This window comes from Anarhichas minor, unplaced genomic scaffold (genome assembly GCF_050575085.1).
Source record: "Anarhichas minor isolate MPS153535 unplaced genomic scaffold, ASM5057508v1 ptg000007l, whole genome shotgun sequence".
Taxonomy (NCBI): domain Eukaryota; kingdom Metazoa; phylum Chordata; class Actinopteri; order Perciformes; family Anarhichadidae; genus Anarhichas; species Anarhichas minor.
The window spans coordinates 20065468-20091775 of NW_027466453.1; the positions used below are offsets into that span (position 1 = coordinate 20065468).

The window sequence follows — 26308 nt, forward strand, 5'->3', positions numbered from 1 at the left end:
TTCTGCATCATGCATCATATAATCTTCATGCGTCAGTGTGAAGCCATGTGAAGCCAGTCAAGTTGTCAGTGTGGACTTATGTAAATATTTGTGCGTGTTTTTTAGGGGAAAGTGGTGTTGCTGTTACTGTCTGTTCTTGTATTTCTGTTAATAAGCAGTGTCATCATATCACGTAGATCTTTGCAGCAACGGAAAATTCTTCTTAGTCCCACCCTAACCACACACACACACACACACACACACACACACACACACACACACACACACACACACACACACACACACACTCAGTTGGGTCCGCCCACCAAATATTTGGCTTCCTGTGCATGAGGAAAATTCCCACACAGACGCTGAAGATACAACACAGTCTTGTTTCCTGCTGCAGCTTACATCAGGTAAAACAACGCATTTGAATCTATCTATGCCTGTTTGTGTGTGTGTGTGTGTGTGTGTGTGAAGATAGATGCTTTATTACAAATGTTTTCTTCTACAATGTTTTAGAGTTGTTAAGAATAAAAAATACAGATAAAACTGACGCTGCTTTTACTTGCAAAACAAAACAAGTTTTGTTAATGTCTTCTTGCAGTAAATACGGAAAAATATATTCTGAAACTGTAACAAATCAAACACATTTTTGACCCAATATGTATCAAATTGATAATTGCCACAAGATGGATGCGGATCAGAAGCGTCGTTTTACTTCCAAAGGCAGTGACGTCTATTGTAAAGCAACGACATAATGAAAGATGCTTTAGTTTGTCTGAGGACAGCGATGTTTAAAGCGGAGCATGGTATTGGTCCAAAGACAACTTGTTGATATTTAAATACTTTCCAAAGGGCAGATTCACTGAGCTAACAATAAAGAAAGCCAATGCTCTGCACTCAGGCGGGGGAAAATACAGGAAAATGAGTGGGACAAACCTCACTCAAACAGACGATCCTGAAGAGGAGAAAGGTGAGTTCAAGTTTATAGTTTATGGCGGCAATCTTGATTTGACTTGGTGCCAATCACAAAAACATGCACATGCTTTAGAGGCCATTCATCACGTGTTTGTTTTCTTTTTAGAAGAAGCCGACTGGGTGGACAAAAACCGGGCTAAGCTCATCCAGGATGTCATTTTAGTGATGCCAATAGCGGATGAGATGCTTCAGCAGAAGATAATGCATAAAGAGATGTACGACAACATCAGGGTAGCCCGGACCAGCCAGGACCAGATGAGGGAGCTCTACACGACTATCAGATGTGTAAAAGCCAAATCTGCTTTCTATAGAATCCTCCAGAAAATTCAGCCAAAGATATACGAAGGTAAGTGAGGTCGTTCTGGTCTAAACATGATGATGATGTAATCTTTGTAATGATTAGTTTAGTAATACACCTACTTGTGCAAACATGTCAGCAACTATTCAGCCATGAAACATTGATCCAGGCATATTCCGTCTATTTGTGAGCATAGCTTGTAGATAAAAGTTGCAATTTTAATACGAATTAATAAGATGTTCAAATGCTGAAAACATTGCTTCATCAAACATCACTGCACTCTTTCATTGCAGCAGATGTCGTCAAAGAAGTCATCAACAAGCACAAAGAATATATGAGGGAAAAGTTCAGATATGAGTTTGAAGGCACTGAAGAAGATCATGAGAATATACAATCACTGGACAAGATTTACACAGAACTTCACATTGTACAAGGAGAGAGTGAACGTGTCAATTTAGAACACGAGATCTGGGAGATTGAAGATAAGGCGAGGTGTCAAACAGCCGAGGACATTAAAATCAACTGCAATGACATCTTTAAAAGTACACCAGAAGATAGCGAGTCATCCGGGCATGACGGAAGGAAAGTGAAAGCTATCAGGACCGTGATGACAAAGGGAATTGCCGGCATTGGAAAAACTGTCTCCGTGAAGAAGTTCATCCTCGACTGGTCAGATGGGACAGCCAATCAGGACTTGGACTTCATCTTTGTGCTACCGTTCAGGGAGCTAAACCTGGTCAGTGATCAGCATAGCCTTGAGTCACTTGTGAGAGAATTCCATCCAAACCTTAAAGACGTAGCAGTTGCCAGAATATTTGAAAATCACAAAGTTCTGTTCATTTTTGATGGTCTTGATGAAAGCCAGCTTGAACTGCTTTTTGGAAAAACCGAGTTATTGACGGATGCCACGAAGAAATCGTCAGTGGACACTCTGGTGACCAACCTCATCAGGGAGCACCTTCTTCCCTCCGCTCTTGTCTGGATAACCTCCAGACCAGGACACATTCAGCGCATCCCTCGCAAACATGTATACAAGTGGACTGAAGTCAGAGGATTCAACGATCCACAAAAACAACAGTACTTCAGGAACAGAGTTGAGGACAAGGCAGTTGCTGAAAGAATAATTGACAGCATCACGATGTCCAGGAGCTTATACATCATGTGTCACATACCTATCTTCTGCTGGATTGCGGCAAAAGTTCTCGTGTATTTGCTGCTAAAAATGGACAGAACTAAAGATGGAGACATAACGATACCCACATCTCTTACTGAGATGTACACACACTTCCTTTGCATTCAAATGCAGGTAACTACCACAAAGTACGACAACCAGTGCGAGTTAGACTTAGAGGACATCGTCAAGTCAAATGAAGACTTCATTTTTAGATTAGGCAGATTGGCGTTTGAACACCTGATTGAAGGAAAAATCATATTTACTGGCAATGATCTGAAAAAATATGGCATCGACATACACAAAGCTGGACTTCACAGTGGGTTGTGCACAGAGATACTCAAAGAAGAGAGCGTGTTCAACAGAAAGAAGAAACTCTACTGCTTTGTGCATCTGACAGTTCACGAGTACTTTGCTGCTCTCTATGTGTACCGCAGCTTTGCAAGTAAAAAGATAGATTCCCCAGTCCTCAAAGAATTCCTGCTCAAAGGGTCAGAGGAAGGGCTCAAGTCTATCTTGGATGCAGATCCAATTGATTTACCTTTGCCTGAGCTGATGGAAATTGCAATAGCTAATTCAGCACCGAGAAAGACAGGAGAACTGGACATGTTCCTCAGGTTCCTTATTGGCATGTCCCTACAATCAACACAAGAACTGCTCCAAGGCTTGATTCAGCAGGAAGAGAACCACTCTGCAGCTGTTGAGGAAATTAGGACAAGTCTTTTAGAAATAGATTTTGGGGACTGCTCACCTGAGAGATGTCTGAACATTGTTCACTGCCTGATCGAGCTGAAAGACAATTCCCTGCATGAAACCGTGCACAAGTATCTAAAATCAGACCACAATCCAGAAACACAGCTCTCCCCTGTTCAGTGCTCAGCTCTGGCCGACTCAATTCTGATGTCAAATACGCCTCTAGATGAATTCAACCTGGAGAAATACAGACCATCTGCTAAAGGTGCTTTTAGGCTTGTCCCAGCCGTGAGGAACAGCAGAAAAGCAAGGTGGGTTGGTTGCTTCTATTGTGGTATATCTGTATTGCATACAATCATTTTGTCACTTGACAATTTGAGCTGACATTTTTTAGCTGGTAGGTTTTTTTAATAAAGCACACACAAGTACACAGAATGCATCCCTGCACAAATGAATAGCATGCATCTAAAACTTGATCTGGTCTTGATTCTTTTTTTCATTTCCACAGAATCTCTGGCGTGTGGCTTGGTGTTTGGGGTTGTGCAACAATCTCCTCAGCTCTAAGAATGCATAACTCTGTGCTCACTGAACTGCACCTGATAAATAATTTCTTTGATGACAAAGGTGCAGAGATCCTGATTGATGGACTGCTAAACTCTCAGTGTAAACTAGAAGCTCTGAGGTTAGTAAAACTATTATTCTTATATTTAATATTTTCTCTTGTGATACTATTTGTCTTTTCTTTTCTGTTCTTTTTAGTACCTTCTAGATATGTATTTGTAGAAGCAGTGAAGTACATAAAACAATAGATCATTTTGTCATAGTTCAATAATTCTTTTTTTTTTAAATTCACATTTTGTTTGTAGCTTCTCAGGTAATGTAGGTTCACAACCAGTCTGCGAAAATATGGCATCAGCTATCAAGATCAAGTTCATCTCAAAACTAAGGGAACTGGAGCTGAGTGGAAACGCACTGCGAGGTTCCTTATACTCGTTGCTTTCTGTTGGGCTAGACAGCTCTAAACTGGAGAAGCTCAGGTCAGTCTCAGATATGTTTTTCCCAAAAACATTGAAGTATGAATACAAGGTACATGTAAAGTCTATGTCCTTTGGCAGAAACAATGTATTTGTTCAATAAAGACATTATCCACACCGTAGGAACAGCTGTCCTGCTAAAATAGTCATGTTGTCTTTGTATGAATACTTCTTGATAGATCATTGTTGTTAAATCTATATTACTGTAAACAATATTTACCATATTGACACTGAATCAAATATCTGTGCAATGTAAAATTGTTTGTTAAACACCTCACTGCATACTTTTATGCAGCTGCTGTCAGTGTGCTCTGGATCACAAGTCAGTTTGGTCCGGCTGGAAAGTACATGTTTCTAAATTGAATGCCATTTTTAATCATCTCTGTACCAAAAGACTCAACAGAAATCCTGGTATTAGAATAATCTGTGAGGAGTTGACGACGGCTTTCACATCCAACACATGTCACCTGCGAGAGCTGGAACTGAGTTACACCAATTTTGAAGACTCAGAAATGGAGATCCTCTCTACTGGGCTGATGAGCACGAACTGTTCTCTGGAAGTGTTGAGGTGAAACACTGCATTACGTTGCACATCAAGTCTCAATGACAGCTGCATTATCATGCAAATCACAAAATCCAAACACAATAGATGTTAGGAAGTATGTTAATGGGAAGTATTATGTCTGACAAGGTGAATGTTGAGTAGAACAAACTAAATTGTATAAAGATAATTGATAAAACAACGTGCTACGCTAAGTAAAGGTTTTCATCAGTAAATATTTTTAAATAGACTATTAAGCAATTAAATGATATTCCTTCATTTGTCTTTCAGTCTCAGTCACAACAGGCTCACTGAGGAAGGCTGTAAGCAGCTGGCCTCAGTACTCAGCTCCAAATCTTTCCACCTGACAGAGCTGGACCTGAGCTACAATGACCTGCAGGACTCAGGAGTCATGGCGCTCTGTACTGCACTGGTGATCCCAAACTGTTTGAAAACGCTAAGGTCAGTGTAATGAATAGCTCTGTTTCACTGGTGGACTCAGTAAATATAGCCCCTTGGTGCCCCTATGTCTGAATGAAGCGCCGCAAAAGTGCCCTTCAAGAAGAGACATCATGATAAAGTGCCTTCTTTGATATCCCTTCGGTCGCTAAAACATGATAAAGTTCCCTAGAGTGTGCCTTTCCAGTGAAGAAAACATTATGAAGTACCCTCTTTTATGCCCCTGCGTTGCTAAACCCCGATAAAGTGCCCTCGAGGGTGCCCTCCCCTAGAAAAATGATGATCAAGTTTCCTCAAGGGTGCCTTTGAGAAAGCATAATCAAGCGCCCTCTTGGATTCTCCTGCGGTTGATTAAACATAATGCAATGCCCTCATGGGTGTCCTTCCAGTGGAGAAAACATGATGAAGTGCCCTCATGGGTGTCCTACCAGTGGAGAAAACATGATGAAGTGCCCTCATGGGTGTCCTACCAGTGGAGAAAACATGATGAAGTGCCCTCATGGGTGCCCTACCAGTGGAGAAAACATGATGAAGTGCCCTCATGGGTGTCCTACCAGTAGAGAAAACATGATAAAGTAGATAGATAGATAGATAGATACTTTATTCATGAAGTATGAATAAAGTATCATCTAGTGCCCTCATGGGTGCCCTTCCAGTGGAGAAAACGAGATGCAGTGCACTAATGGGTGCCCTTAAATGGAGAAAACATGATACAGTGCCATAAAGGCTTTTTATAACCCCATCCCCCCAGACAGCCTGAGTCCGCCACTGCTCTTATTCACTTTGACTCTTGTAATGGTAATTTGTTATGTAGTATACGTATATTTCTACTTACTTAGTATATATTTCCACTCAGTATATCGTAGTCATGCATAAGTAATTTTGCTCTGAACTTTGTTGAACTTCACCGTGTCTCTGTTGTGCAGAAGAAGAGTTCTCCCTTGCCTGTTCACAAAATATAACTAACTGTGTTGTATGAGAATGTTCCAGCACCAAGGCCTTTGGGCCGCTTGCTTTGGTTGCTGACCGTTTGTTTTTGAATGTTGTTCCTATCAGTCTGAGACCAAAAGTCTGAGACTGAAATGTCTGTAACATTGGCCATCGGCCCCCACCTTTGCTCATTCTGTATAAAGAAAGCTTGTTCACTTTTTTCCAGGTTCTTCCTCACTGAGACTGTATGCATTCTGTTGTGATGATTGAACCTTCTCTGCGTAGAGAATAAATACTTAAAAGACAACCTGTTTTTTGGTATTATGTATTTCAGCATGAAAAGACTCACGCAAAGCGGGTATGGGGATTTTTTCCACCACACTGCTAATTGATATGTCTGGATTTAGCCTTTTGTAACATGTCAACACAACAGTGTCGCTCTTTAATACAATAGAGTTCTATAGACGTTCATGGATATAGTGCTCAGCTTTCTGAAACTCTTTGAAAGAGTGGTGTTGAGTCAGGGCGTTTTGGAGGTTGTGCTGCTGTTGAATTGTATTGTACTGAGAACAAACATTTTGTCCACCCTGTACATCTCGAGGATGGAGTAAGTACATGTAGCGTGTGAGAGAACGAGTGTCTCAAATTTATCTCTAAAAATAATATTTGCCATGTTAGGGGTACAACTTCTTTTCTGCTCCTTCTTTTGCTTTGCCTCCTGCTCTTAAAGTGTCTCACTGTGTGATGTGTGGTGCTACACGTCAAGTCTATAGGGAGAGCCATATAAATGACTAATCTAATGGGGTGTGTGGCATGTTAACAAGTGAAAATTGCTGCTGATAAGGGCATGTAACACAAGCCTAAAATGTAATTTGCCTGATTTCTGTAGGCTGTCATCCTGTAAAGTGACAGAAGATGGATGTGCCGCCCTAGCCTCGGCTCTGAGGTCTGACCACTGCAGCCTCAGGGAGCTGGACCTGAGCTTTAATCACCTGGCACATCAAGGAGTCGAGCTGCTGACTGAAATACAGAGGGATTCACGCTACAGTCTGGAGAAGCTCAAGTATGCTCAAACAGGCTGTCCACTCACTTCTATCACTTCTATCATTACTCCAAGATCTTTTTAAGATTCATTTTATTTGAGGTCGATTTGAAGTGCATGTGTGACAATATTGTTGATGTTGTCACCTGCTGTCCCTCTGTTTCCCATCAGTGTGGATCAAAACGAAGAGTTCTGGTTTGACCTGCAGCTCCTGAGACAGTGTAAGAATGTGATTATTGTAATGAAATGCTAAAGCTGTGATGTTGTAACATGAATGTATCGTTAAATGTGGATATGAGGATATCATGTTAAGTGGGGGGCACGTATCTACACAGGACTGTGGTTCTGTTATCACTGTACTATATTGTTGTGTATTTATTAAGTGATAGCATACAAAAAAGTGTCAGGTGGCAAACTCCAGGTCTCTACCGGCCCTCAGGGCGCGACTCTTCTGGTTTTAAAAATAAGTCAGATTGTATAGAAGTCTATGAGAAAATGACTCTACTTCTCACTTGATTTATCACATCAGCAGACATTGTGAACAACATCGCTAGTTTGAAGTCTTCTTCAATACAGCATGATGTTCATTTAGTAAATGTTGGTCATATTTAGAGTGACATAGGTCATAAAGCAGGGGATGCTTTAAGGCGGGGCTACTGTGATTGACAGGTTGCTACCACAGCATTTTCCTTTCTGCGATTTGTCAGTGTTTTCGTCTTTCAACTGTTCTATCGTCTTTCAACTGTTCTATCACAGTGTGTTCTCAGTTCATGAAAGTTATTTAACTCTTTTGGTTGCCTAAATATTGTGTTTAGTTTTACTTAACTCCACCCTCTTGTGTCACTTCTGGTTGCAAAAAAACAAGATGGCGACGGCCAAAATGCCGAACTTAAGGCTTCAAAACCACAGTCCACAAACCAATGGGTGACGTCACGGTGACTACGACCACTTATTATAAACAGTCTATGGTCGTGAAATAGATAAATCATGGACAGGCTGAGAAAAAGAATGCCACTCTGCTTTGAGTGCTATTTGAGATACAACACATCTCTAATTGGATAGTACTAAAGCAATAGGAGATCAAGAACCACACTCACACAGCAGTAGTACTCCACTAATGAATTGTTTCTCCTGTCTTCATTACAGATGCATGTGATCTGACACTGGACCTGAACACAGCAGGCCTGAATGCAGTATTGTCAGAGGAGAACAAAAAGGCAACATGTGTTCACGAGAAGCAGCCGTATCCTGAGAATCCAGAGAGATTTGAACACTGTCAAGTTCTGTGTGAAGAGGGTCTGACCGGTCGCCATTACTGGGAGGTTGAGTGTGATTCAGCTGATGTTGGAGTTGCATACAAAAGTATGGACAGGGTGAACGACAGTTCAAGTGAATGTTCTTTGGGGCAAAATGAAAAGTCCTGGTGCTGGTTTTCTAACGGGAGCTTTTGTCATAACAATTCCGATTTTGAGTTTGTGGACTGTGCTACAAAAAGAAGCACCATAGGAGTGTATCTGGACTGGCCGGCGGGTGTTTTGTCCTTTTTTGAGGTCTTTCCTGATAAACTGACCCACCTGTACACTGTCTGTACGACTTTCACTGAACCACTCCATCCTGGTTTCTATTTTACAGACGGATCAGTTTACCTCTGTAAAATAAAGCAACCCAAAACATCTTTGTGAAAACATTGTACGTATAACCACAAAGAGCGGCTCCCTGCTGGATACATGCAAAAACAGTGATACAAGACCTGTAGAATAATTCAATGATAAAATTAATCTGTACCGTGGTCCAAAAAAAAGCCTGAGTAACATACAGTTTTAAACATATGGGTCTGAAGGATTAATACACAAACCCATTAGAGCAGTGGTGTCAAACTCATTTCCACTCTGGGCCACAGCAGCATCACGGTCGCCCTCAAAGGGCCGGTTGTAACTGTAAGACTGTGTAAATGTAACTACTCCTAACATATTGTTAAATAACTGTCTGCATTTGATTATTGTTTATTCAAGTGTAAACATATTGTACATGCAGTTATATAAATGTAAAAATATATTTAAGCACATTTCTGTTATTATTACTTAAATCCTTTTAATTTAGGGTGAAGAAACCCACATTACTCTATCGAAGATCAAACTATTAAAGAAAACAACAAAGACAAAAAAAAGCAAAACAAAAAAAGATGAAAAGTTAGACTTGATAATAAAAATATGGCACTTTTGGTGCATCCATCTGTAACCATGACACAGACCAGATGTTTCCAGTTGCTGTTCAATGAAGGTCGCCACCTCAGCCACATCGGCTTTATTCTTTCTACGCCAGAGCTGCTTCTTGCTTAAAATCCTTTCAAGGGTGCGTTTGCTTTGTACAGTCCCACGTGAAGCAGCAAGAAGTAATTCATGTGTTGTAGAGCCACGTTTAAAGTAGTCTTCAATGTACTCACAATACTTTTCTATGTCAAATGTAGGGTAACCTGCCAAAGAGCTCCTTCTATGACTGTTGTGTTAAAGTATCTTATAATTATGACTTTCTTTCTCATGACACATGTGCATCAGAGGATCTGAAACGGTCTTAAAAGCATGACATGTAAACTGACTTTGTAAATACCAAATAAAGATCTAAGTCTTGCTACCTGTTTGAAGTTTGAATATTTTTGTAACTATAAGTATGATGAAGTAATTTGGGTCCAAAGAGGGGTGGGTTTGAGCACTTTTTCCCATTGTCGTACATGGGGAAATGAATGGCAGTCAAATAGCGAAGGAGAGTCGTAGCACACACTCGCACTCAATCCACCCATTTTTAACGTATGCATGCTCGTGTATTGTTCTGCAAAACATGTGTACGAAAAATGACGAATCATAAGTGGTGAATGACAATAAGTGTTCGCTTGTGCTTTTTACAGCAGGCCAATTAAATAAAGGAAATCTGGGGAATAAAACGTAACATTTAACAATCAAAGCAGAACAAGCAGAATACATTTCAGATTGGTATCAGGAGGATTTGTTTTCTTAATACTTCCCACACTGTGTGACTCAAATTCCATGAAAGAGAACTGGTTTGCATTCCTTCTCACAGTTCTCTGCTTCCTTATCGGACTGTATCTACTTTCATTTTGTCAACTGACAAGGCAGTTTGTTCATGTGCAAGTTTCCCGCTTGGATGATATTCTTATCATCTTGTCAGGCCAGCTAACAAATAAAAAACCCATGGTCATGGGAGAAAGAATTTGAGGACCATTCAGAATATCTAAATGGGCTGAAAGCAAGCTTGTGACGAGAAAGTTGTCCGTTTGAAAGCACAAGTCCCTGCACTAATCTTAAAGAAGGGAATGAACCCCATGAAAAAAAAAATATTGCAGGATAAAACCGATCCTAGAATAGCTTCAATAACCAGAAATACATGTTTGTATATTGTTAGAAAAATTCACTCGAGACTGGTGTAAAAATCATTAATCACATGGACATTTATTTAAGAAGGAACAGAGTTGATTCACATACAGAATGTACATCAAGACCGCTCGAAGATCTGTCTCCGAGTCTTTGATATTTATACTAAGTAAACAACATGCAGTGGGCTGGCACAGGGTAACACACACATTTTGCGTTTCACTACGTATCTGGACACTTTAACAATTCGTTCCAGTACAAAGGTCACTTTCTCGTAAATCATGGTCGCAAATCAGCCCTGCGTAAGTATTGACGCTTTCTACAAGTTTATTATCATTCTTATTCAGGACAAACAGCTGAAGTGTTCTTTCGGCAATCAACTGCTTCTTAATAGACGAAACATTTGCTGAAGACGCCTGGTGTCCCAGACAGTTCACACAAGGACACAGGCCTTAAACACTACAGAGGACATGAGCTCCTGTTAAATGTATAACATTCACTAATTATTAAATGCATAATAATTAGTGATTTAGATTTTTCCCAACAGTATTTTACTGTTTATTGTGCCTTCTTAAATACGTTTCATGTTTTAAAAACTGTTCTTGTAAATGATTGGCCCTTGTGTGGTCACATTGTGTTATTTATGCTTTCCTCTTTGAAATACTACATTTTACTTACTTACTTACATTACTACAGAATGGCTCAAAACATCTTTGAGCACAACACAAATGACCAAAGTCAGAGATCAAAAGGTTGGCGCTTCAGCTTGTGGAGGTTGGTCGATGGGCGGGAGTTTTAAAACTGGGTTTGACAACATTAACTCAGCTTGTGGAGCGTGTTAGCTCTGTGACTCTCATGGGGATTGTACTCCTCTGCTGTTTGTTTTGTCACCTTCTGTTTCCTTTCAGTCGACTGCAGAGTAGGAGCCTTGTTAGCGTTACTCACTCTGAGGTGCCATGGCACACACACACATACACACACACACACACACACACACACACAACTCTACACTCAGAAATGAGCACACGCAGGTTTGCCATATTAGAACACAAGCACTCAATTCCCTGCTTGTGCACCCACATTGACGAGGTCGCATTTCTGCCGCATAGCTCTACCCTTGATCACACTCACATCCAAATATACTGAATGTGCTCACAGTGATGCAAAAGGAACAGTTCAACAGCCATTGTGCTAAGCTAACCAGCTGCTGGCTCCAGCTTTATATGTCCCGTACAGACTTGAGGAGTACAATCTTCTTATCTAACTGTCATCCGGAAAGCAAACGAGCATAATTCCCGAAATGTTGAACTATACCTTGAAATTAAAGTCTATTGCACTTACTTGCTACCTTCATGAAATTTCTGTCTCAAGGAACCATTATGGAGAACTTTGTCCCTGGAAACTTTAGTTCACAAGAAATATCCTCGAGTTACTTGCAGTGAGTTGAGTATGAGTTTAGTTTATAACTGTGGAATGGAAAGTGGAAATGGAACTACAACTGGAGTACGTAAAAAACATTTTTTTTTTACCACAAAAAACAAAACATAAACACAACAATCATAGAAAGTTCCAGCGACTGTTTTCGGGCAAAATGTGAAAAACAGACTATTTATTAAAAATGAATCTGAGGTTTAGCACAATCATCCAATATCATCATTTCGTCCGGACGTAGGATTGCATCATTCTAAACCACACCCTCCCCTCAATGAATATTAGAAGTTGTAATTTATAGTTGCATGATCTCACTTAAATAAAATCAGTTGTATTTTCCCCCCGGTAACCTAGATATGACAGACTGGTGACATGTGCTAGCCTGTGTCTTGAGGTGAGAAGATACAGCCAGATCTCACGTTGCCGCACTTCACACTTTATATCACCGGCACTGCATTCTCACGGTGTAACAAGAGCGGGATGCTGAACAGGAAATGGTATGCCAGGTCAGGTGATTGTGCAGGAATGTCGGCCTAATGTGTGTGTGTGTGTGTGTGTGTGTGTTTGTTTGAACGACATTTCATGACATGGTGTGGTGAAGCCTGACCGGAGTGGCGTCTGAAGTAGTAGGAGTCAGACACGAGAGACTTTGTTCCGATATCAAAAAGGTGTTTTATTTATAAAAGTGCCCTGCTACACGTGTAACCAAACATATATACAAACAAAAGTTTAACTTAGCTTAACTGAATACAACTCAACTCATCATAAAGTAACATAATCACGTGCACACAGCTACACACTGATCTTCCTTTCCCCCTGTTCAGTCAAAGTCATCTCCTTTATATAGAGCCTCCTATCAGCAGGATTCAGTTCCTACCATGAGTGCAGGTGACACCAATTACTGACTCCACTAGTTAACAGACAAAAGCTATACCTTACAGCATCCCTTTAGGTAGCCAACAATTTTATATGGTTTACACATGGCCTCTGCATATTTCCAGGCAACCGTGATTGGATGGAAACACGTGGCTTCACAATGCCACACTCTCACTTGGAATTTCAGGGTTGCTTCTGTGAAAGCATGCAGTGTTTCTGCAGTTTTCTGTTTTTCTGAAATAATGCATCCTATTTAAATTATAATTAAATGTTTCTACTTCATATAAAACTATAGCTCAAGGACACAAGGACCTTGGAACAGGTGAAAGCAGATGGACACATCAGGTAAAACAATGCATTTTAATCTAACTATGCCTGTGTGTGTGTGTGTGTGTGTGTGAAGATAGATGCTTTATTACAAATGTTTTCTTCTACAATGTTTTAGAGTTGTTAAAAATACAAAATACAGATAAAACTGACGCTGCTTTTACTTGCAAAACAAACAAGTTTTGTTAATGTCTTCTTGCAGTAAATACGGAAAAAAAATTCTGAAACGGTAACAAATCAAACACATTTTTGACCCAATATGTATCAAATTGATAATTACCACAAGATGGATGCGGATCAGAAGCGTCTTTTTACTTCCAAAGGCAGTGACGTCTATTGTAAAGCAACAACATAATGAAAGATGCTTTAGTTTGTCTGAGGACAGCGATGTTTAAAGTGGAGCATGGTATTGGCTCTGAGTCATTTTCCTGGGAAAATACAGGAAAATGAGTGGGACAAACCTCACTGAAACAGACGATCCTGCTTCGGCCTTTAAAGAGGAGAAAGGTGAGTTAAAGTCAACCTTGATTTGACTTGGTGCCAATCACAAAAACATGCAGTCTTTTTGTTGGTCCAAAGGGGAAAAATACTTTTTATAGGCACTTGTAAATCCATGATAAGATGATGAATTTACCTGCTGCCTCCACTAAAATATGCTCTATACCCTATGACAGATAAGACAACACAACCTACTTATTGTTGAATGCATATAAACAAGTAGTAGTAGTAGCATTAAAACTATATACACTCTATGACAGCAGAGTTGCTAAGATCCTCAACCTGAAGACAACATTAGCACAGAGGCCTGCTGTTAGTGACTGTTGGTGCTACACAAGACTAAAAAGTCTTGTTTAGTCAAACTTACTTTGTCACGATGTTTGCATCATCTGCCATTCAAGTCAGTTTTAATAATAATGTGTATTTTAGGAAGATAGAAACAGCTTCCTTTCTGAAGAAGACTAATCATTCTGCATCATGCATCATATAATCTTCATATATGCGTCAGTGTGAAGCCATGTGAAGCCAGTCAACTTGTCAGTGTGGACTTATGTAAATATTTGTGCGTGTTTTTTAGGGGAAAGTGGTGTTGCTGTTACTGTCTGTTCTTGTATTTCTGTTAATAAGCAGTGCCATCATGTGTCTGTTTATGTCTGTACTGTAGTATATCACGTAGATCTTTGCAGCAACGGAAAGTTCTTCTTAGTCCCACCCTAACCACCCACACACACACACACACACACACACACAAACACACACAAACACACACACACACACACACACACACACACACACACACTCAGTTGGGTCCGCCCACCAAATATTTGGCTTCCTGTGCATGAGGAAAATTCCCACACAGACGCTGAAGATACAACAGTCTTGTTTCCTGCTGCAGCTTACATCAGGTAAAACAACGCATTTTAATCTATCTATGCCTGTTTGTGTGTGTGTGTGTGTGTGAAGATAGATGCTTTATTACAAATGTTTTCTTCTACAATGTTTTAGAGTTGTTAAGAATAAAAAATACAGATAAAACTGACGCTGCTTTTACTTGCAAAACAAAACAAGTTTTGTTAATGTCTTCTTGCAGTAAATACGAAAAAATATATTCTGAAACTGTAACAAATCAAACGCATTTTTGACCCAATATGTATCAAATTGATAATTACCACAAGATGGATGCGGATCAGAAGCGTCTTTTTACTTCCAAAGGCAGTGACGTCTATTGTAAAGCAACGACATAATGAAAGATGCTTTAGTTTGTCTGAGGACAGCGATGTTTAAAGCGGAGCATGGTATTGGTCCAAAGACAACTTGTTGATATTTAAATACTTTCCAAAGGGCAGATTCACTGAGCTAACAATAAAGAAAGCCAATGCTCTGCACTCAGGCGGGGGAAAATACAGGAAAATGAGTGGGACAAACCTCACTCAAACAGACGATCCTGAAGAGGAGAAAGGTGAGTTCAAGTTTATAGTTTATGGCGGCAATCTTGATTTGACTTGGTGCCAATCACAAAAACATGCACATGCTTTAGAGGCCATTCATCACGTGTTTGTTTTCTTTTTAGAAGAAGCCGACTGGGTGGACAAAAACCGGGCTAAGCTCATCCAGGATGTCATTTTAGTGATGCCAATAGCGGATGAGATGCTTCAGCAGAAGATAATGCATAAAGAGATGTACGACAACATCAGGGTAGCCCGGACCAGCCAGGACCAGATGAGGGAGCTCTACACGACCATCAGATGTGTAAAAGCCAAATCTGCTTTCTATAGAATCCTCCAGAAAATTCAGCCAAAGATATACGAAGGTAAGTGAGGTCGTTCTGGTCTAAACATGATGATGATGTAATCTTTGTAATGATTAGTTTAGTAATACACCTACTTGTGCAAACATGTCAGCAACTATTCAGCCATAAAACATTGATCCAGGCATATTCCGTCTATTTGTGAGCATAGCTTGTAGATAAAAGTTGCAATTTTAATACGAATTAATAAGATGTTCAAATGCTGAAAACATTGCTTCATCAAACATCACTGCACTCTTTCATTGCAGCAGAAGATGTCGTCAAAGAAGTCATCAACAAGCACAAAGAATATATGAGGGAAAAGTTCAGATATGAGTTTGAAGGCACTGAAGAAGATCATGAGAATATACAATCACTGGACAAGATTTACACAGAACTTCACATTGTACAAGGAGAGAGTGAACGTGTCAATTTAGAACACGAGATCTGGGACATTGAAGATAAGGCGAGGTGTCAAACAGCCGAGGACATTAAAATCAACTGCAATGACATCTTTAAAAGTACACCAGCAGATAGCGAGTCATCCGGGCATGACGGAAGGAAAGTGAAAGCTATCAGGACCGTGATGACAAAGGGAATTGCCGGCATTGGAAAAACTGTCTCCGTGAAGAAGTTCATCCTCGACTGGTCAGATGGGACAGCCAATCAGGACTTGGACTTCATCTTTGTGCTACCGTTCAGGGAGCTAAACCTGGTCAGTGATCAGCATAGCCTTGAGTCACTTGTGAGAGAATTCCATCCAAACCTTAATGACGTAGCAGTTGCCAGAATATTTGAAAATCACAAAGTTCTGTTCATTTTTGATGGTCTTGATGAAAGCCAGCTTGAACTGCTTTTTGGAAAAACCGAGTTATTAACGGATGCCACGAAGAAATCGTCAGTGGACACTCTGGTGACCAACCTCATCAGGGAGCACCTTCTTCCCTCCGCTCTTGTCTGGATAACCTCCAGACCAGGACACATTCAGCGCATCCCTCGCAAACATGTATACAAGTGGACTGAAGTCAGAGGATTCAACGATCCACAAAAACAACAGTACTTCAGGAACAGAGTTGAGGACAAGGCAGTTGCTGAAAGAATAATTGACAGCATCACGATGTCCAGGAGCTTATACATCATGTGTCACATACCTATCTTCTGCTGGATTGCGGCAAAAGTTCTCGAGTATTTGCTGCTAAAAATGGACAGAACTAAAGATGAAGACATAACGATACCCACATCTCTTACTGAGATGTACACACACTTCCTTTGCATTCAAATGCAGGTAACTACCACAAAGTACGACAACCAGTACGAGTTAGACATAGAGGACATCGTCAAGTCAAATGAAGAATTCATTTTTAGATTAGGCAGATTGGCGTTTGAACACCTGATTGAAGGAAAAATCATATTTACTGGCAATGATCTGGAAAAATATGGCATCGACATACACAAAGCTGGACTTCGCAGTGGGTTGTGCACAGAGATACTCAAAGAAGAGAGCGTGTTCAACAGAAAGAAGAAACTCTACTGCTTTGTGCATCTGACAGTTCACGAGTACTTTGCTGCTCTCTATGTGTACCGCAGCTTTGCAAGTAAAAAGATAGATTCCCCAGTCCTCAAAGAATTCCTGCTCAAAGGGTCAGAGGAAGGGCTCAAGTCTATCTTGGATGCAGATCCAATTGATTTACCTTTGCCTGAGCTGATGGAAATTGCAATAGCTAATTCAGCACCGAGAAAGACAGGAGAACTGGACATGTTCCTCAGGTTCCTTATTGGCATGTCCCTACAATCAACACAAGAACTGCTCCAAGGCTTCATTCAGCAGGAAGAGAACCACTCTGCAGCTGTTGAGGAAATTAGGACAAGTCTTTTAGAAATAGATTTATTGGACTGCTCACCTGAGAGATGTCTGAACCTTGTTCACTGCCTGATCGAGCTGAAAGACAATTCCCTGCATGAAACCGTGCACAAGTATCTAAAACCAGACCACAATCCAGAAACACAGCTCTCCCCTGTTCAGTGCTCAGCTCTGGCCGACTCAATTCTGATGTCAAAGACGCCTCTAGATGAATTCAACCTGGAGAAATACAGACCTTCTGCTAAAGGTGCTTTTAGGCTTGTCCCAGCCGTGAGGAACAGCAGAAAAGCAAGGTGGGTTGGTTGCTTCTATTGTGGTCAGCGTCGGAAATACACGAGGGCAAAGGGCAAAACTGCCCCTAAGGAATATGATTTTGCCCCTGATATCACTGGGAGGGGAAGAAAATGCCCCCGAACTTTCTAAATGAATAAATAAATGGACCTGTGACTGCGAGACTGCGGTCTACTCAGCAGACACTTACACTTTAGTGCACCTATATGCTGAAATTCACGGTAAACTCATTCAAACGGCGCAGATCGGGAGCGAGCGAAGGACTTTGAAAGATTAACGTGAGACAACATCCGGTTTCTTCAGACGAACATCCGGTTTTCAGAATAAGATGTCAACAAAGTATACATATTGCATAATGGAAATTAGATTAAATGAATTATATTCACATTAAGTATAAAACATGCTACCTGCATCTCGTGAGTTAAAGGTAAAATACACCTAAATTGTGCATAAAGTGTCTTTATTCTTTGATTTGAGGGTTGCTGGAAATGAATAATACCTGACTGACAGTCAATTAAGATATTTCACTGCGCAACAACTCTGAACTGAATTTGTACCTTCAAATGGCACATTTTTTAAATTTTTAAGGTGCTCTAAAAATATTTATCTCAAAAATTCCACACAATTACTAATGCATAAGTTCAGGACAAAAATGGGTAATATCGCAACATTTGAGGTACTACAAAATATCTTTCTCAATAATTCCATACAATGACTGATGTATATGTAATCAAGGCATCGTTGACTTAATAATTGTTAATAGTTGTTTAAAAAATTTAATAACAACAATAAATAACCACAAAGAAATAAGAATAAAATTGAATATGATTGTCTGATTTATGTTTGTTTTTTGAATCTGTAGACTACTGCCTAATAGTCTTATTATTGCCATTTGATGACAATAGCTCATATATTGTAAGCCTCAATAAGTATATTTATTATTTTGAACAAAGGTTAAATGTTATTTCACAAGTTTCAAAAAGTGCCCCCAATTTTTTGAAAATGACCCTGGATTTCAGTCAGTGGGGGCAAAAATTGCCCCCAAAAAATATGTAAATTTCCTACCCTGATTGTGGTATATCTGTATTGCATACAATCATTTTGTCACTTGACAATTTGAGCTGACATTTGAGCTGGCAGGTTTTTTTAATAAAGCACACACAAGTACACAGAATGCATCCCTGCATAGTGGCAAATGAATAGCATGCATCTAAAACTTGATCTGGTCTTGATTATTTTTTTTCATTTCCACAGAATCTCTGGCGTGTGGCTTGGTGTTTGGGGTTGTGCAACAATCTCCTCAGCTCTAAGAATGCATAACTCTGTGCTCACTGAACTGCACCTGATAAATAATTTCTTTGATGACAAAGGTGCAGAGATCCTGATTGATGGACTGCTAAACTCTCAGTGTAAACTAGAAGCTCTGAGGTTAGTAAAACTATTATTCTTATATTTAATATTTTCTCTTGTGATACTATTTGTCTTTTCTTTTCTGTTCTTTTTAGTACCTTCTAGATATGTATTTGTAGAAGCAGTGAAGTACATAAAACAATAGATCATTTTGTCATAGTTCAATAATTATTTTTTTTTATTCACATTTTGTTTGTAGCTTCTCAGGTAATGTAGGTTCACAACCAGTCTGCGAAAATATGGCATCAGCTATCAAGATCAAGTTCATCTCAAAACTAAGGGAACTGGAGCTGAGTGGAAACGCACTGCGAGGTTCCTTATGCTCGTTGCTTTCTGTTGGGCTAGACAGCTCTAAACTGGAGAAGCTCAGGTCAGTCTCAGACATGTTTTTCCCAAAAACATTGAAGTATGAATACAAGGTACATGTAAAGTCTTGGCTATGTCCTTTGGCAGAAACGATGTATTTGTTCAATAAAGACATTATCCACACCGTAGGAGCAGCTGTCCTGCTAAAACAGTCATGTTGTCTTTGTATGAATACTTCTTGATAGATCATTGTTGTTAAATCTATATTACTGTAAGCAATATTTACCATATTGACACTGAATCAAATATCTGTGCAATGTAAAATTGTTTGTTAAACACCTCACTGCATACTTTTATGCAGCTGCTGTCAGTGTGCTCTGGATCACAAGTCAGTTTGGTCCGGCTGGAAAGTACATGTTTCTAAATTGAATGCCATTTTTTATCATCTCTGTACCAAAAGACTCAACAGAAATCCTGGTATTAGAATAATCTGTGAGGAGTTGACGACGGCTTTCACATCCAACACATGTCACCTGCGAGAGCTGGAACTGAGTTACACCAATTTTGAAGACTCAGAAATGGAGATCCTCTCTACTGGGCTGATGAGCACGAACTGTTCTCTGGAAGTGTTGAGGTGAAACACTGCATTACGTTGCACATCAAGTCTCAATGACAGCTGCATTATCATGCAAATCCCAAAATCCAAACACAATAGATGTTAGGAAGTATGTTAATGGAAAGTATTATGTCTGACAAGGTGAATGTTGAGTAGAACAAACTCAATTGTATAAAGATAATTGATAAAACAACGTGCTACACTAAGTAAAGGTTTTCATCTGTAAATATTTTTAAATAGACTATGAAGCAATTAAATGATATTCCTTCATTTGTCTTTCAGTCTCAGTCACAACAGGCTCACTGAGGAAGGCTGTAAGCAGCTGGCCTCAGTACTCAGCTCCAAATCTTCCCACCTGACAGAGCTGGACCTGAGCTACAATGACCTGCAGGACTCAGGAGTCATGGCGCTCTGTACTGCACTGAAGATCCCAAACTGTTTGAAAACGCTAAGGTCAGTGCAATGAATAGCTCTGTTTCACTGGTGGACTCAGTAAATATAACCCCTTGGTGCCCCTATGTCTGAATGAAGCGCCGCAAAAGTGCCCTTCAAGAAGAGACATCATGATAAAGTGCCTTCTTTGATACCCCTTCGGTCGCTAAAACATGATAAAGTTCCCTAGAGTGTGCCTTTCCAGTGAAGAAAACATTATGAAGTACCCTCTTTTATGCCCCTGCGTTGCTAAACCCCGATAAAGTGCCCTCGAGGGTGCCCTCCCCTAGAAAAATGATGATCAAGTTTCCTCAAGGGTGCCTTTGAGAAAGCATAATCAAGCGCCCTCTTGGATTCTCCTGCGGTAGATTAAACATAATGCAGTGCCCTCATGGGTGCCCTTCCAGTGGAGAAAACATGATGAAGTGCCCTCATGGGTGCCCTACCAGTGGAGAAAACATGATGAAGTGCCCTCATGGGTGTCCTACCTGTGGAGAAAACATGATGAAGTGCCCTCATGGGTGCCCTACCAGTGGAGAAAACATGATGAAGTGCCCTCATGGGTGTCCTACCTGTGGAGAAAACATGATGAAGTGCCCTCATGGGTGCCCTACCAGTGGAGAAAACATCATGAAGTGCCCTCATGGGTGTCCTTCCAGTGGTGAAAACATGATGAAGTGCCCTCATGGGTGTCCTTCCAGTGGAGTAAACATGATGAAGTGCCCTCATGGGTGTCCTTCCAGTGGTGAAAACATGATGAAGTGCCCTCATGGGTGTCCTACCAGTGGAGAAAACATGATGAAGTGCCCTCATGGGTGCCCTACCAGTGGAGAAAACATGATGAAGTGCCCTCATGGGTGTCCTACCTGTGGAGAAAACATGATGAAGTGCCCTCATGGGTGCCCTACCAGTGGAGAAAACATCATGAAGTGCCCTCATGGGTGTCCTTCCAGTGGTGAAAACATGATGAAGTGCCCTCATGGGTGTCCTTCCAGTGGAGAAAACATGATGAAGTGCCCTCATGGGTGTCCTTCCAGTGGTGAAAACATGATGAAGTGCCCTCATGGGTGCCCTACCAGTGGAGAAAACATGATGAAGTGCCCTCATGGGTGCCCTACCAGTGGAGAAAACATGATGAAGTGCCCTCATGGGTGTCCTTCCAGTGGAGAAAACATGATGAAGTGCCCTCATGGGTGTCCTTCCAGTGGTGAAAACATGATGAAGTGCCCTCATGGGTGACCTACCAGTGGAGAAAACATGATGAAGTGCCCTCATGGGTGCCCTACCAGTGGAGAAAACATGATGAAGTGCCCTCATGGGTGCCCTACCAGTGGAGAAAACATGATGAAGTGCCCTCATGGGTGTCCTTCCAGTGGAGAAAACATGATGAAGTGCCCTCATGGGTGTCCTTCCAGTGGTGAAAACATGATGAAGTGCCCTCATGGGTGCCCTACCAGTGGAGAAAACATGATGAAGTGCCCTCATGGGTGCCCTACCAGTGGAGAAAACATGATGAAGTGCCCTCATGGGTGTCCTACCAGTGGAGAAAACATGATGAAGTGCCCTCATGGGTGTCCTTCCAGTGGTGAAAACATGATGAAGTGCCCCCATGGGTGCCCTACCAGTGGAGAAAACATGATGAAGTGCCCTCATGGGTGCCCTACCAGTGGAGAAAACATGATGAAGTGCCCTCATGGGTGCCCTACCAGTGGAGAAAACATGATGAAGTGCCCTCATGGGTGTCCTTCCAGTGGAGAAAACATGATGAAGTGCCCTCATGGGTGTCCTTCCAGTGGTGAAAACATGATGAAGTGCCCTCATGGGTGCCCTACCAGTGGAGAAAACATGATGAAGTGCCCTCATGGGTGTCCTACCAGTAGAGAAAACATGATAAAGTAGATAGATAGATAGATAGATACTTTATTCATGAAGTATGAATAAAGTATCATCTAGTGCCCTCATGGGTGCCCTTCCAGTGGAGAAAACGAGATGCAGTGCACTAATGGGTGCCCTTAAATGGAGAAAACATGATACAGTGCCATAAAGGCTTTTTATAACCCCATCCCCCCAGACAGCCTGAGTCCGCCACTGCTCTTATTCACTTTGACTCTTGTAATGGTAATTTGTTATGTAGTATACGTATATTTCTACTTACTTAGTATATATTTCCACTCAGTATATCGTAGTCATGCATAAGTAATTTTGCTCTGAACTTTGTTGAACTTCACCGTGTCTCTGTTGTGCAGAAGAAGAGTTCTCCCTTGCCTGTTCACAAAATATAACTAACTGTGTTGTATGAGAATGTTCCAGCACCAAGGCCTTTGGGCCGCTTGCTTTGGTTGCTGACCGTTTGTTTTTGAATGTTGTTCCTATCAGTCTGAGACCAAAAGTCTGAGACTGAAATGTCTGTAACATTGGCCATCGGCCCCCACCTTTGCTCATTCTGTATAAAGAAAGCTTGTTCACTTTTTTCCAGGTTCTTCCTCACTGAGACTGTATGCATTCTGTTGTGATGATTGAACCTTCTCTGCGTAGAGAATAAATACTTAAAAGACAACCTGTTTTTTGGTATTATGTATTTCAGCATGAAAAGACTCACGCAAAGCGGGTATGGGGATTTTTTCCACCACACTGCTAATTGATATGTCTGGATTTAGCCTTTTGTAACATGTCAACACAACAGTGTCGCTCTTTAATACAATAGAGTTCTATAGACGTTCATGGATATAGTGCTCAGCTTTCTGAAACTCTTTGAAAGAGTGGTGTTGAGTCAGGGCGTTTTGGAGGTTGTGCTGCTGTTGAATTGTATTGTACTGAGAACAAACATTTTGTCCACCCTGTACATCTCGAGGATGGAGTAAGTACATGTAGCGTGTGAGAGAACGAGTGTCTCAAATTTATCTCTAAAAATAATATTTGCCATGTTAGGGGTACAACTTCTTTTCTGCTCCTTCTTTTGCTTTGCCTCCTGCTCTTAAAGTGTCTCACTGTGTGATGTGTGGTGCTACACGTCAAGTCTATAGGGAGAGCCATATAAATGACTAATCTAATGGGGTGTGTGGCATGTTAACAAGTGAAAATTGCTGCTGATAAGGGCATGTAACACAAGCCTAAAATGTAATTTGCCTGATTTCTGTAGGCTGTCATCCTGTAAAGTGACAGAAGATGGATGTGCCGCGCTAGCCTCGGCTCTGAGGTCTGACCACTGCAGCCTCAGGGAGCTGGACCTGAGCTTTAATCACCTGGCACATCAAGGAGTCGAGCTGCTGACTGAAATACAGAGGGATTCACGCTACAGTCTGGAGAAGCTCAAGTATGCTCAAACAGGCTGTCCACTCACTTCTATCACTTCTATCATTACTCCAAGATCTTTTTAAGATTCATTTTATTTGAGGTCGATTTGAAGTGCATGTGTGACAATATTGTTGATGTTGTCACCTGCTGTCCCTCTGTTTCCCATCAGTGTGGATCAAAACGAAGAGTTCTGGTTTGACCTGCAGCTCCTGAGACAGTGTAAGAATGTGATTATTGTAATGAAATGCTAAAGCTGTGATGTTGTAACATGAATGTATCGTTAAATGTGGATATGAGGATATCATGTTAAGTGGGGGGCACGTATCTACACAGGACTGTGGTTCTGTTATCACTGTACTATATTGTTGTGTATTTATTAAGTGATAGCATACAAAAAAGTGTCAGGTGGCAAACTCCAGGTCTCTACCGGCCCTCAGGGCGCGACTCTTCTGGTTTTAAAAATAAGTCAGATTGTATAGAAGTCTATGAGAAAATGACTCTACTTCTCACTTGATTTATCACATCAGCAGACATTGTGAACAACATCGCTAGTTTGAAGTCTTCTTCAATACAGCATGATGTTCATTTAGTAAATGATGGTCATATTTAGAGTGACATAGATCATAAAGCAGGGGATGCTTTAGGGCGGGGCTACTGTGATTGACAGGTTGCTACCACAGCGTTTTCCTTTCTGCGATTTGTCAGTGTTTTCGTCTTACAACTTTAACTCTATCACAGTGTGTTCTCAGTTCATGAAAGTTATTTAACTCTTTTGGTTGCCTAAATATTCAGTGTTTAGTTTTACTTAACTCCACCCTCTTGTGTCACTTCTGGTTGCAAAAAAACAAGATGGCGACGGCCAAAATGCCGAACTTAAGGCTTCAAAACCACAGTCCACAAACCAATGGGTGACGTCACGGTGACTACGACCACTTATTATAAACAGTCTATGGTCGTGAAATAGATAAATCATGGACAGGCTGAGAAAAAGAATGCCACTCTGCTTTGAGTGCTATTTGAGATACAACACATCTCTAATTGGATAGTACTAAAGCAATAAGAGATCAAGAACCACACTCACACAGCAGTAGTACTCCACTAATGAATTGATTCTCCTGTCTTCATTACAGATGCATGTGATCTGACACTGGACCTGAACACAGCAGGCCTGAATGCAGTATTGTCAGAGGAGAACAAAAAGGCAACATGTGTTCACGAGAAGCAGCCGTATCCTGAGAATCCAGAGAGATTTGAACACTGTCAAGTTCTGTGTGAAGAGGGTCTGACCGGTCGCCATTACTGGGAGGTTGAGTGTGATTCAGCTGATGTTGGAGTTGCATACAAAAGTATGGACAGGGTGAACGACAGTTCAAGTGAATGTTCTTTGGGGAAAAATGAAAAGTCCTGGTGCTGGTTTTCTAACGGGAGCTTTTGTCATAACGATTCCGATTTTGAGTTTATGGACTGTGCCACAAAAAGAAGCACCATAGGAGTGTATCTGGACTGGCCGGCGGGTGTTTTGTCCTTTTTTGAGGTCTTTCCTGATAAACTGACCCACCTGTACACTGTCTGTACGACTTTCACTGAACCACTCCATCCTGGTTTCAGTTTTACAGACGGATCAGTTTACCTCTGTAAAATAAAGCAACCCAAAACATCTTTGTGAAAACATTGTACGTATAACCACAAAGAGCGGCTCCCTGCTGGATACATGCAAAAACAGTGATACAAGACCTGTAGAATAATTCAATGATAAAATGAATCTGTACCGTGGTCCAACAAAAAGCCTGAGTAACATACAGTTTTAAACATATGGGTCTGAAGGATTAATACACAAACCCATTAGAGCAGTGGTGTCAAACTCATTTCCACTCTGGGCCACAGCAGCATCACGGTCGCCCTCAAAGGGCCGGTTGTAACTGTAAGACTGTGTAAATGTAACTACTCCTAACATATTGTTAAATAACTGTCTGCATTTGATTATTGTTTATTCAAGTGTAAAAATATTGTACATGCAGTTATATAAATGTAAAAATATATTTAAGCACATTTCTGTTATTATTACTTAAATCCTTTTAATTTAGGGTGAAGAAACCCACATTACTCTATCGAAGATCAAACTATTAAAGAAAACAACAAAGACAAAAAAAAGCAAAACAAAAAAAGATGAAAAGTTAGACTTGATAATAAAAATATGGCACTTTTGGTGCATCCATCTGTAACCATGACACAGACCAGATGTTTCCAGTTGCTGTTCAATGAAGGTCGCCACCTCAGCCACATCGGCTTTATTCTTTCTACGCCAGAGCTGCTTCTTGCTTAAAATCCTTTCAAGGGTGCGTTTGCTTTGTACAGTCCCACGTGAAGCAGCAAGAAGTAATTCATGTGTTGTAGAGCCACGTTTAAAGTAGTCTTCAATGTACTCACAATACTTTTCTATGTCAAATGTAGGGTAACCTGCCAAAGAGCTCCTTCTATGACTGTTGTGTTAAAGTATCTTATAATTATGACTTTCTTTCTCATGACACATGTGCATCAGAGGATCTGAAACGGTCTTAAAAGCATGACATGTAAACTGACTTTGTAAATACCAAATAAAGATCTAAGTCTTGCTACCTGTTTGAAGTTTGAATATTTTTGTAACTATAAGTATGATGAAGTAATTT

At 40.7% G+C, this 26308-nt stretch overlaps 1 protein-coding gene across 1 annotated transcript; it reads left to right on the forward strand.

Moving 5' to 3' along the window:
• The first annotated feature begins 275 nt into the window (after positions 1 to 275).
• LOC142945311 (uncharacterized) lies at positions 276 to 26257 on the forward strand. The gene is made up of 22 exons (XM_076086727.1): positions 276 to 395; positions 838 to 955; positions 1067 to 1306; positions 1552 to 3433; positions 3631 to 3804; positions 3989 to 4159; positions 4551 to 4724; positions 4989 to 5159; positions 6976 to 7149; positions 7300 to 7349; positions 8275 to 8806; positions 14453 to 14551; positions 14993 to 15105; positions 15217 to 15456; positions 15702 to 17586; positions 18839 to 19012; positions 19194 to 19364; positions 19761 to 19934; positions 20199 to 20369; positions 23488 to 23661; positions 23812 to 23861; positions 24773 to 26257. The coding sequence occupies exons 1-22, from the start codon at positions 327 to 329 to the stop codon at positions 25306 to 25308; spliced, it is 7542 nt and encodes a 2513-aa protein (XP_075942842.1). The 5' UTR covers positions 276 to 326; the 3' UTR covers positions 25309 to 26257.
• The last annotated feature ends 51 nt before the right edge of the window (positions 26258 to 26308 follow it).